Source organism: Rhinoraja longicauda, chromosome 6 (assembly GCF_053455715.1).
Source record: "Rhinoraja longicauda isolate Sanriku21f chromosome 6, sRhiLon1.1, whole genome shotgun sequence".
Lineage (NCBI taxonomy): Eukaryota > Metazoa > Chordata > Chondrichthyes > Rajiformes > Arhynchobatidae > Rhinoraja > Rhinoraja longicauda.
The window spans coordinates 60,553,813-60,566,352 of NC_135958.1; the positions used below are offsets into that span (position 1 = coordinate 60,553,813).

The 12,540-nt window shown below is 48.3% G+C and overlaps 1 protein-coding gene across 3 annotated transcripts in view; it reads right to left on the bottom strand.

The window, feature by feature from the left end:
- The window catches only part of engase (endo-beta-N-acetylglucosaminidase), a 52,779-nt gene that overhangs the window by 38,605 nt on the left and 1,634 nt on the right, over positions 1-12,540 (bottom strand). For 2 of the 3 annotated variants that reach the window (XM_078401092.1, XM_078401094.1), the window contains exons 1-3: positions 10,932-10,961; positions 7,919-7,995; positions 5,203-5,407 (exon numbers count right to left, since the gene is read on the bottom strand). In XM_078401092.1, the coding sequence (XP_078257218.1) occupies positions 5,203-5,407; positions 7,919-7,970 (257 nt within the window). In that variant the 5' untranslated portion in view covers positions 7,971-7,995; positions 10,932-10,961. Of the gene's footprint in view, positions 1-5,202; positions 5,408-7,918; positions 7,996-10,931; positions 10,962-12,540 lie in introns of those variants that run through there. The other variant, XM_078401093.1, reaches the window with a different exon arrangement.

Consider the following 12,540-nt stretch of genomic DNA (forward strand, 5'->3'; position numbering starts at 1 on the left):
AATGCGATCATGGCTGATCACTATCAATCAGTACCCCGTTCCTGCCTTCTCCCCATACCCCCTCACTCCGCTATCCTTAAGAGCTCTATCCAGCTCTCTCTTGAAAGCATCCAACGAACTGGCCTCCACTGCCTTCTGAGGCAGAGAATTCCACACCTTCACCACCCTCTGACTGAAAAAGTTCTTCCTCATCTCCGTTCTAAATGGCCTACCCCTTATTCTCAAACTGTGGCCCCTTGTTCTGGACTCCCCCAACATTGGGAACATGTTATCTGCCTCTAATGTGTCCAATCCCCTAATTATCTTATATGTTTCAATAAGATCCCCCCTCATCCTTCTAAATTCCAGTGTATACAAGCCCAATCGCTCCAGCCTTTCAACATACGACAGTCCCGCCATTCCGGGAATTAATCTAGTGAACCTACGCTGCACGCCCTCCATAGCAAGAATATCCTTCCTCAAATTTGGAGACCAAAACTGCACACAGTACTCCAGGTGCGGTCTCACCAGGGCCCGGTACAACTGTAGAAGGACCTCTTTGCTCCTATACTCAACTCCTCTTGTTACGAAGGCCAACATTCCATTGGCTTTCTTCACTGCCTGCTGAACCTGCATGCTTCCTTTCATTGACTGATGCACTAGGACACCCAGATCTCGTTGAACTCCCCCTCCTCCTAACTTGACACCATTCAGATAATAATCTGCCTTTCTATTCTTACTTCCAAAGTGAATAACCTCACACTTATCTACATTAAACTGCATCTGCCATGTATCCGCCCACTCACACAACCTGTCCAGGTCACCCTGCAGCCTTATTGCATCTTCCTCACAATTCACACTACCCCCCAACTTAGTATCATCTGCAAATTTGCTAATGGTACTTTTAATCCCTCCGTCTAAGTCATTAATGTATATCGTAAATAGCTGGGGTCCCAGCACCGAACCTTGCGGTACCCCACTGGTCACTGCCTGCCATTCCGAAAGGGACCCATTTATCCCCACTCTTTGCTTTCTGTCTGTTAACCAATTTTCTATCCATGTCAGTACCCTACCCCCAATACCATGTGCCCTAATTTTGCCCACTAATCTCCTATGTGGGACCTTGTCGAAGGCTTTCTGAAAGTCGAGGTACACCACATCCACTGACTCTCCCTTGTCAATTTTCCTAGTTACATCCTCAAAAAATTCCAGTAGATTTGTCAAGCATGATTTCCCCTTCGTAAATCCATGCTGACTCGGAACGATCCCGTTACTGCTATCCAAATGCTCAGCAATTTCGTCTTTTATAATTGACTCCAGCATTTTCCCCACCACTGATGTCAGACTAACTGGTCTATAATTACCCGTTTTCTCTCTCCCTCCTTTCTTAAAAAGTGGGATAACATTTGCTATCCTCCAATCCACAGGAACTGATCCTGAATCTATAGAACATTGAAAAATGATCTCCAATGCTTCCACTATTTCTAGAGCCACCTCCTTAAGTACTCTGGGATGCAGACCATCAGGCCCTGGGGATTTATCAGCCTTCAGTCCCATCAGTTTACCCAAAACCATTTCCTGCCTAATGTGGATTTCCTTCAGTTCCTCCATCACCCTAGGTTCTCCAGCCCCTAGAACATTTGGGAGATTGTGTGTATCTTCCTCAGTGAAGACAGATCCAAAGTAACGGTTTAACTCGTCTGCCATTTCTTTGTTCCCCATAATAAATTCCCCTGCTTCTGTCTTCAAGGGACCCACATTTGCCTTGACTATTTTTTTCCTCTTCACGTACCTAAAAAAACTTTTGCTATCCTCCTTTATATTATTGGCTAGTTTACCCTCGTACCTCATCTTTTCTCCTCGTATTGCCTTTTTAGTTAACTTTTGTTGCTCTTTAAAAGAGTCCCAATCCTCTGTCTTCCCACTCTTCTTTGCTATGTTATACTTCCTCTCCTTAATTTTTATGCTGTCCCTGACTTCCCTCGTCAGCCACAGGTGTCTCTTACTCCCCTTAGAGTCTTTCCACCTCTTTGGAATAAATTGATCCTGCAACCTCTGCATTATTCCCAGGAATACCTGCCATTGCTGTTCTACCGTCTTCCCTGCTAGGGCCTCCTTCCAATCAATTTTGGCCAGCTCCCGCCTCATGCCTCTGTAATCCCCTTTGCTATACTGTAATACCGACACTTCCGATTTTCCCTTCTGCCTTTCCATTTGCAGAGTAAAACTTATCATGTTGTGATCACTGCCTCCTAATGGCTCTTTTACCTCTAGTCCCCTTATCAGATCAGGATCATTACACAACACTAAATCCAGAATTGCCTTCTCCCTGGTAGGCTCCAGTACAAGCTGTTCTAAGAATCCATCTCGAAGGCACTCTACAAACTCTCTTTCCTGGGGTCCATTTCCAACCTGATTTTCCCAGTCTACCTGCATGTTGAAATCTCCCATAACCACCGTAGCATTACATTTTTGACACGCCAATTTTATCTCCTGATTTAACTTGCACCCTAAGTCGAGGCTACTGTTTGGGGGCCTATAGATAACTCCCATTAGGGTCTTTTTACCCTTACAATTTCTCATTTCTATCCATACTGATTCAACATCTCCTGATTCTATGTCACCCCTTGCAAGGGAATGAATATCATTCCTTACCATCAGAGCAACCCCACCCCCTCTGCCCACCTGTCTGTCTTTTCTATACGTTGTGTACCCCTGAATATTCAGTTCCCAGCCCTGGTCCTCTTGTAGCCATGTCTCAGTGATCCCTACAACATCATACTTGCCCATGACTAACTGAGCCTCAAGCTCATCCACTTTATTTTTTATACTACGCGCATTTAAGTACAACACTTTAACTTCTGTATTTACCTCCCCTCTCACATCGTTCACAATTGGCCCTGCCCTTAATTTCTTTTCCGCTCTAGAACTTCTGTTCCCATTCTTCCGAGAGTCTTTTGCAATATCTCCTGTATTCCCTTTTACCTCATCTTCATATTCACAATTTGTTAACCCCTCCCCCCCACTACTTAGTTTAAAGCCACAGGTGTCACACTAGCAAACCTGCCTGCCAGAATGTTTGTCCCCCTGCTGTTAAGATGCAACCCGTCCCTTTTGTACAAGTCACCCCTAGCCCAGAAGAGATCCCAGTGGTCCAGAAATCTAAATCCCTGCTCTCTGCACCAGTCCCTCAGCCATAAATTCATACCCTCTATCTCTCTGTTCCTGGCCTCACCAGCACGAGGTACCGGTAGCAGTCCAGAGATAACCACCTTCGACGTCCTACTTCTCAGCGTTTTTCCCAACTCTCTAAACTCCCGCTGTAGCACCTCCTTCCTCTTCCGCCCGACGTCATTCGTGCCCACGTGCACAACGACTTCAGGTTGATCGCCTTCCCTCGCTAGGATTTTCTGAAGCCGGTCTGTGATGTGTTGAACCCTGGCACCAGGGAGGCAACAGACCATCCTCAAGTCCCTCCTGCTGCCACAGAATCTTCTATCCGTCCCTCGGACTATGGAGTCACCGACCACTACGGCTCTTCCAGACTTCGGTCTCCCCTGTCGTGTATCCTTGCCAACAGGTCCGCCACTCGGACTGGAAACGTCTTCTGCCCCGACAGTTCCCAAGAGGGTATACCTATTTGCAATAGGCACAGCCACTGGGGTCTCCTGTAGTCCACGTCCACTCCCCCCGGAAACAGTCTCCCACCTTCGCTCGACCTGGACCCTTGGCGTGACAGCCTCACAATAGGTCCTGTCGAGGAAACTCTCGCATTCCCGGATGGCCCTGAGGTCATCCAACTGCCTCTGCAACTCCACCACACGTCCCTTCAGGAGCTGCACCTGGACACAGTTCTTGCAGGTGTAGCTCCCAGAAGCTCCCGTGACGTCCCTGTCTTCCCACATCCTGCAGGAAACACACCGCACCAACTTTTCCGCCATCACCTTGTGCCTATAACCAGCTCTGGCTTAAAACAATGGTATCCTCCTCACCTCAGCCTCCTCGCCGAAGACTCGCAGCCGAAGACTCGCAGCCGAAGACTCGCAGCCGAAGACTCGCAGCCGAAGACTCGCAGCCGAAGACTCGCAGCCGAAGACTCGCAGCCGAAGACTCGCAGCCAAAGACTCGCACTTTTCTCACTGGGCACTTCCCTAACTGGGCTGCACCTGAACAGGGCTGCACCCTTTTGCAAGTATTGCTTATATTACCAATTAAATTGCCTGATTGTCCAATTTACCTGACTTCTCACTTAAACTAGCACTTACTTTAATGCTCAGCCAACGGGCGTCCTTGCTCTGCTCCCGGACTTTTCAACCCTGTCCAACCCTTTAAGATTTTTTAATGTTTCTAGATGAGGTGCCGGTGGAGGTATTTGAGGCAGGTACAATACCAACATTTTAAAGACATTTGGACAGGTGCATGAATAGGAAAAGTTTAGAAGGATATGAGCCAAATGTAAGCAGGTGGGACTAGCATAGATGAGGCATCTTTGTCAGCATCAGCAAGTTGGGCCGAAGGGCCTGTTTCCACCCGTCTGACTTTATGACTCTAAATAAGAATTTAATTTTTCCGTTGTCAGTGTATATTACAATTAAACTCTTGATCTGCACAAAACCATTTATGTTTATTATTACATAAAAGGAAACAAAATTTTGCACCTGATATAATCAGTCTTGCAGAAATTAATAATATAAAATCATTGCTAATGGTACCAACATTGCCATAACAATACAGTCCCAAATTAACTAAATTGTGTAGAGGGAGAGAACGTTATATAAGCGCTGTCAAAAGTAAATCAGTGTTTTATTTAGGTGGTACGGTGGTAGAGCAAGCCAGGCACTGTAAGGCAGTTAAGGTTTGAACCTGACTACGGTTGCTGTCTGTGTGGAGTTTGTACGCTCCCCTGTGACCACGTGGGCTTCCTTCAGGTGCTCCAGTTTCCTCGCGCATTCTTCCCAATTCCGTGTAAATTGTCGCTAGTGTGTAGGGTAGAACTAGTGTACGGGTGATCGCTGGTCGGCACGGACTCGGTGGGCCGAAGGGCCTGTTCCCACACTGTACCTCTAAACTAAACCTAACATAGTCCCAAGTAAACAATATTTTGTAAAGGGAGAGAAAGTGACACGAGCGGTGTAGAAAGTGAATCACACTCAGTGTTTTACTTTCACCGAGATTGGCTCCTCTCTCGGACATCACACGGACGTGCTAGGTTTGAATACGCACCTGTCGTTCAAGTATCCACCAGCCATGTCGTGACAGACCAGTGTCCTTGGCCGGTTACACTGCAGAGGAGGCTGGCGTGGAGCTAAGGGAATAACCGCTCTGTTGAACTGATGGTCTTGCAAAACGGGCTGCCATCGATTCAGTTCCTCGAGTGATGGGATGTAGAAGCTGATAGGAGCAGTGGTGTCATGGTCGTAGCAACGGCCTACAGTCAACAAAGAATCCAAACCATTAACGGGCTTAACTTCCATTGACACACAACACTGGCAATCAATAGAACGTTTCATGTACACTCACAGCAGTACATCAAGACCAGCTTGCGGTAACCTGCAAACAGTATCCCACAACCATGGTTTAGATATTGCCCAGGCAACACGAACGTTTCTTTCTAGAAACAAGGAACTGCAGATGCTGGTTTACACAAAAGGACCTAAAGTGCTGGAGTAACTCAGCGGGTCAGGCAGCATCTCTGGAGAACATGGATAGGTGACGTTTCAGGTCGGGACCTTTCTTTAGACTTGAAACATCACCTATCCATGTTCTCCAGAGATGCTGCCTGACCCATCAAAGTTTATTTTCTATATTATATGCAACTTTACTTCAACATTGAGCCAGACACAAAATGCTGCAGGAACTCAGCAGGCAGGCAGCATGTGTCGAAGGAATGGACAAACGATGTTTCAGTCTGACCCAAAACTTTGTCTGTCCATTCCATCCATAGATGCTTCCTGACCCACTGAGATCCTCCAGCACTTTTATGTTTTGCTCAAAATTCCAGTATTGAAATTGATTAAAAGATACAGTATGGAAACAGGCCCTTCGGCCCACCGAGTCCATGCCAACCATCGATCACCCGTTCAATCTGGTTCTATGTTATCCAACTTTCTCATCCACTCCCTACACACTAGGGGCAATTAACCAACAATCTGCATGACTTTCGAATGTGGGAGGAAGCCGGAGCATCCGGAGGAACCCCACTTGCTTACAGGGAGAATGTGCAAACTCCACACTGACAGCACCCGGTCAGGAAATCTGCAGTTCCTTGTGCCTCTGTAACTTCAACATTACTTGCAACAGCTTTTCAGGCACATGAGATGCGACAATAATAAACGTGCAATAAATTATCAGTTATTCTAAGTAAACTAGACCATGATGAGAGCAAAAGCCTAAGTACACAAAGCAACCAAAGTCCATACTGGTTCAGTTCCAAGATCAGAACTGAATCGTTCATCAGAACTGCATCATGTTAGCATCATGCAGGGTGACTCAGGAATCTGATGGTTGCTGGGAAGAAGTAATTCTTAAACTGGAGGTTCAAATGCCTTTTAAATGTTGTTATGGTACCTGCCTCAACTACCTCCTCTGGCAGTTCATTCCATGCACCCACCATCCTCTGGGTGAAAAAGTTGCCCCTCTGGTTCCTATTAAATCTTTCCCCTCTCATCTTAAACCTATGTGCTCTGGTTCTTGATTCCCTTACACTAGGACCCTATCGATTCCCCTCATGATTTTATACACCTCTATAAGATCACACCTCATCCTCCTGCACTCCATGGAATAAACTCCTCGCCTGCCAAATCTCTCCCTGTAGGCCCTCGAGTCCTGGCAACATCCTTCTAAATCATCCCTGCACTCTTTCCAGCTGAATGGATACTTGATGCAATTGGTAATTACTTGCAGAATACATTAATATATCATTCAGGAGACCCACTTATTCTAAATCTTTCGTAGCATCTTTATTATTTGAAAAATAAAATCAGTAAACCTCACCGCAGGATCTTGCTAGCAAGTCATTTCTTCCTTACAGATAACTCCTGTTTAGAGATCAAGGTGGGAGTCAGAAATCTTCAGCTGTGAGGCAGAGGCACAGATGAAGAGACAGAAATAAATCATTTCCACTGCAGATTTTCCATTTCAGCCACTAATTTAACCCCTCCCATTCCCGCCACACCTCTCAACCAAACATATAGAAACATCACTTTGAAGAAGTTCTCCTCACACCTACGGGGGTTCTGCAAGATCCTCTCTCACTGCTCCCCCTCGGTGATTCCTACTGCAGCTGTATCCACCTATCAATCGTCGGGCTTTGCCCCCTTCCCCAACCTGGGTGCCAGCTTTCCCCCTTCCTACCCCAGTCAGCCTGAGGACGGGCCACTACCCGAAACATTGGTTCCTCATGTCCTCCAGCGTTTCCATCGGGACCCTTCTTCCGATAGATTAAAACTGAGGGTCAATGTTGGAAACCAACTCTTCATGTGAACAAGGGCGTGCAGATATAGAATAAAAATGAAGGGTCCAGACCCAAGACGCTACCTGACCCGCTGAGTTACTCCAGCACTTTGTGTCCTTTCATTTATATACACAGAAACTTGTACCTGCAGTAATAAGTTGCCTTAATAAAGTTACTACCTTTACCTTAAACATTTGAATTATTACAGCATCATGACAGCAGTATAAAAGCAGTCTCCCTCACTCCAGGCAATAAGCATTAACCCCCAAGGGGGTTTATGTGCTCAAAACAGGTAGCAAATACAAACCTCTTGAAAATGTTTTGGTTCGTCTAAAATTACTCCCCTCCCCCTCCCCCTCCTCTCCCACCCCCGCCTCCCTCCCCACTTCTCCTCTCCCACCCCCTACTCCCACCACCTCCCAACCTCCCTCCTCCTCCACTCCCACCAGACACACCACTGGGTCTGCTGGGGTCACAGTCACTCACTGGGGAGCGGAGATGTTCCATACTGAATCACGGTCTCTATTTGATCTTCCATAGTCCAGCACTGACCACTGACGCCCCTGCAAAGCAGACATCCGAACGAGACAAATTACAACAGGATCATCTCCCACAATATACCAAAAGCTGTGGACCATTACATAAGGCAAGGCAGTAAACAAGGATTAATCTACTGCTGGTCCATTGGAGTGTACAATCAGTAAAATTAAACCACGTGGCGGAGGGGGGCGGGGGAAAGAGCTTCCAGTTTTCTTCTCCCCCGACACCCACCTAGAATCAGTCTAGGAAGGGTCCCGACCCGAAACATCGCCTATCCATGTTCTCGAGATGCTGCCTGACCTGCTGAGTTACTCCAGCACTTTGTGTCCTTTGTTGTTAACCAGCATCTGCAGTTCCTTGTTTCTAACTAATAAACCTAGATGTCACATTTCACTCAACTTCCTTATTTATCTGACACCTTTTTGTCTCCTTTTATCTCCATTTCCCTCTATAGCCTTTGTCCATAAATCTGCCAACCAAACCCTCCACCTCGCCTGTATCCACCCATCACTTGTCCTGCCCGCACCTCTCTTCCAGCTTTCTCCCCTCCTATTCCATCAGTCTGAAGAAGGGTCCCGATTCTAAACATGGCCATTCACGTTCTTTAAAGATGCTGCCTTACCCGCTGAGTTACGTCAGCACTTTGTGCTTTATGTTATATTGCTCAATGCACAAGTGTATGGAGAAAAACAAACTCAGAGAAAACTCAAGATGTTATTGAATTTTTATATATCGTAAATTTTGACCAAAATATTTTCATTCCAAGTTAAGATATTTCCCCCATAATCACCCTTCTTAAGTGTTTCCATGATCATTATCAAAGAAACTTTATGATCATTCTCGCATATTCAAAATCTAATCTGTAACGATACCTTAAGGTGCAATTTCTGACAGCATCAGGACTGCAATAAGATGTACATGAAATTAAAACACATTGCATATTAATAAAGGGTGGCAAGGTTTCTGATTCAGTTTACATTCTCTGCTGCAATAGCTGATCCTAATTAGACTGGTATTTATTCACAAAATGCTGGAGTAACTCAGCAGGTCAGGCAGCATCTCGGGAGAGACGGAATGGTGAAGTTTCGGGTCGAGACCCTTCTTCAGACTGATGTCAGGGGGGGCGGGACAAAGGAAGGATATAGGTGGAGACAGGAAGATAGAGGGAGATCTGGGAAGGGGGAGAGGAAGAGAGGGACAGAGGAACTATCTAAAGTTGGAGAAGTTGATGTTCATACCACTGGGCTGCAAGCTGCCCAGGCGAAATATGAGGTGCTGTTCCTCCAATTTCCGGTGGGCCTCACTATGGCACTGGAGGAGGCCCATGACAGAAAGGTCAGACTGGGAATGGGAGGGGGAGTTGAAGTGCTCAGCCACCGGGAGATCATATTGGTTTATGCGGTCTGAGTGCAGGTGTTGAGCGAAGCGATCGCCGAGCCTGCGTTTGGTTTCGCCGATGTAAATAAGTTGCCATCTGGAGCAGCGGATGCAATAGATGAGGTTGGAGGAGGTGCAGGTGAACCGTTGTCTCACCTGGAAAGACTGTTTGGGTCCTTGGATGGAGTTGAGGGGGGAGGTAAAGGGACAGGTGTTGCATCTCGTGCGGTTGCAGGGGAAAGTGCCCGGGGATGGGGTGGTTTGGGTAGGAAGGGACGAGTGGACCAGGGAGTTACGGAGTTAACGGTCTCTGCGGAACGCAGAGAGGGGAGGGGATGGGAAGATATGGCCAGTGGTGGGGTCCCGTTACTCCAGCATTTTATGAATAAATACCTTTGATTTGTACCAGCATCTGTAGTTATTTACTTACACTATTTAGACTGGTGGTAAGGACACTGTGGCTGATGGGAAGGAAAATAAATATCATGTACTCCAACTGAAACAAACAAAAACAGAATATTCCACCTCTTTACAAAGGGGCTCTTGGTTGGTGTAATATATTGGGAGCCACTATTTATAAGACACTTGGACAGGTACATGGATGGGAAAGGTCTAGAGATAGGCAGATGGGACTAGAGTTGGGGGGCATCTCGGTCAGTGTGGGCAAGTTGGGCTGAAGGGCCTGTTTCCGTGCTGTACAAGTCTATGGCTCTATAAAGCTATTTTCCACAGATTTCAAATTATATTTAAACACTTTTAAGTTTATTCAGAATTTTTAGATAGTAGAAGCCATCATGTGGAGTTTCAAAATAAACTACCTGCTTTAATTCATGTACAGGCAAAGGAGCTGGTAACCCATGTTTTGGCTGGCACAGCAGTAGCGTAGCTGCCTTCCAGAGCCAGAGACCCGGGTTCAATCCTAACTTCGGGTGGTGTCTGTACAGTTTGTACACTCTCCCCGTGACCGCGAGGGATTTCTCCAGCTACTCCGGTTTCCTCCCACACTCCAAAGTCGTACAGGTTTGGAGATTAATTGTCTTCTGTAAATTGTCCATAGGGTGTAGTAGATAGGACGAGTACAGGTGATTGATGGTCAGAGTGGGCTCGCCAGGCCGAAGGGCCCGTTTCCATTCTGAACTCTTAACTAAACTCTCGTGAACATTTCAGCCACTTGAAATGCACCGCTTGAAGTTCAGGTTAGCTGCTGACTACCATAGGTACATAAGCAAAACATCATCACCATCAGGAATCATTTCCAAATACCCCCATAAGGATGTGCACATCCACTAATCACAAACTTTGACCATCTGCTTCTGTCAGTACGCTAGTTTTTACAGGAGACACAAGGAACTGCAGATGCCAGTTAACAAAGAAATTCACAGAGTGCTGGAGTAACTCTGGCAGCATCTCTGCAGAGCATGGATCAGTTGTGTGAGAAAAATGGAAGGGATGTGGGATCGGACAAAGTCTGACAAGTAAAGTGTGAGATAAGTATAGAGGACACTTGCCAGTATTTGTCCCACCCCAACCTTTCTTCTGGCTTTCTCCCACCTCCTCAATCAGCGTGAAGAAGAGTCCTGACCTGAAACGTCACCGTCCAACAGGCGCGGTGAAAAGTGTGTCAGAAGCAAATGTTAACCCGGTGGGAAGGGTACCCAGTCTCATCACCTCCATCCCGCCCCAGCAGTAACATCCATCATCTCCGCACCACACCCCTTCCCCACCCTTCCCTCCACTACCACACCACCCTCCCCTGCACACTCTCCATCCCCATCCCCATCCCATCCCCATCCCATCCTCCCACCCCCTCTCCACCCCACCACCTCAATCCCTCCACAACTGAACTCTCAGCCCCTTCCCATCCTCAAAACTCCACATCTTTCCCCATCCCTCCACACCGCAAACTATCCCCTCTCCCCACACCCCCCTTCCCTACCTCTCCCTCTCCTCCACTATCTCCCCTCCCTCTCCCCCCTCCACTATCTCCCCTACCTCTCTCTCCTCCACTATCTCCCCTCCCTCTCCCTCTCCCTCTCCCTCTCCTCCACTATCTCCCCTCCCTCTCCCTCTCCTCCACTATCTCCCCTCCCTCTCCCTCTCCTCCACTATCTCCCCTCCCTCTCCCCCCTCCACTATCTCCCCTACCTCTCCCTCTCCTCCACTATCTCCCTCCCTCTCCCTCTCCTCCACTATCTCCCCTCCCTCTCCCCCCTCCACTATCTCCCCTACCTCTCTCTCTCCTCCACTATCTCCCCTACCTCTCTCTCTCCTCCACTACCTCCCCTCCCTCTCCCCCCTCCACTATCTCCCCTACCTCTCTCTCTCCTCCACTATCTCCCCTCCCTCTCCCCCCTCCACTATCTCCTCTACCTCTCCCTCTCCTCCACTATCTCCTCTACCTCTCCCTCTCCTCCATTATCTCCCCTACCTCTCCCTCCTCCTCCACTATCTCCCCTCCCTCTCCCTCTCCTCCACTATCTCCCCTCCCTCTCCCCCCTCCACTATCTCCCCTACCTCTCTCTCTCCTCCACTACCTCCCCTCCCTCTCCCCCCTCCATTATCTCCCCTCCCTCTCCCTCTCCTCCACTATCTCCCCTCCCTCTCCCTCTCCTCCACTATCTCCTCTACCTCTCCCTCCCCCTCCTCCTCCACTATCTCCCCTCCCTCTCCCTCTCCTCCACTATCTCCCCTCCCTCTCCCCCCTCCACTATCTCCCCTACCTCTCCCTCTCCTCCACTATCTCCTCTACCTCTCCCTCTCCTCCACTACCTCCCCTACCTCTCCCTCCTCCATTATCTCCCCTCCCTCTCCCTCTCCTCCACTATCTCCCCTACCTCTCCCTCCTCCATTATCTCCCCTCCCTCTCCCTCTCCTCCACTATCTCCCCTCCCTCTCCCTCCTCCATTATCTCCCCTCCCTCTCCCTCTCCTCCACTATCTCCCCTCCCTCCCTCTCCTCCACTATCTCCTCTACCTCTCCCTCCCCTCCTCCTCCACTATCTCCCCTCCCTCTCCCTCTCCTCCACTATCTCCTCTACCTCTCCCTCCCCCTCCTCCTCCACTATCTCCCTACCCCTCCCTCTCCTCCACTATCTCCCCTCCCTCTCCTCCACTATCTCCTCTACCTCTCCCCCTCCTCCTCCACTATCTCCCTACCCCTCCCTCTCCTCCACTATCTCCCCTCCCTCCTCC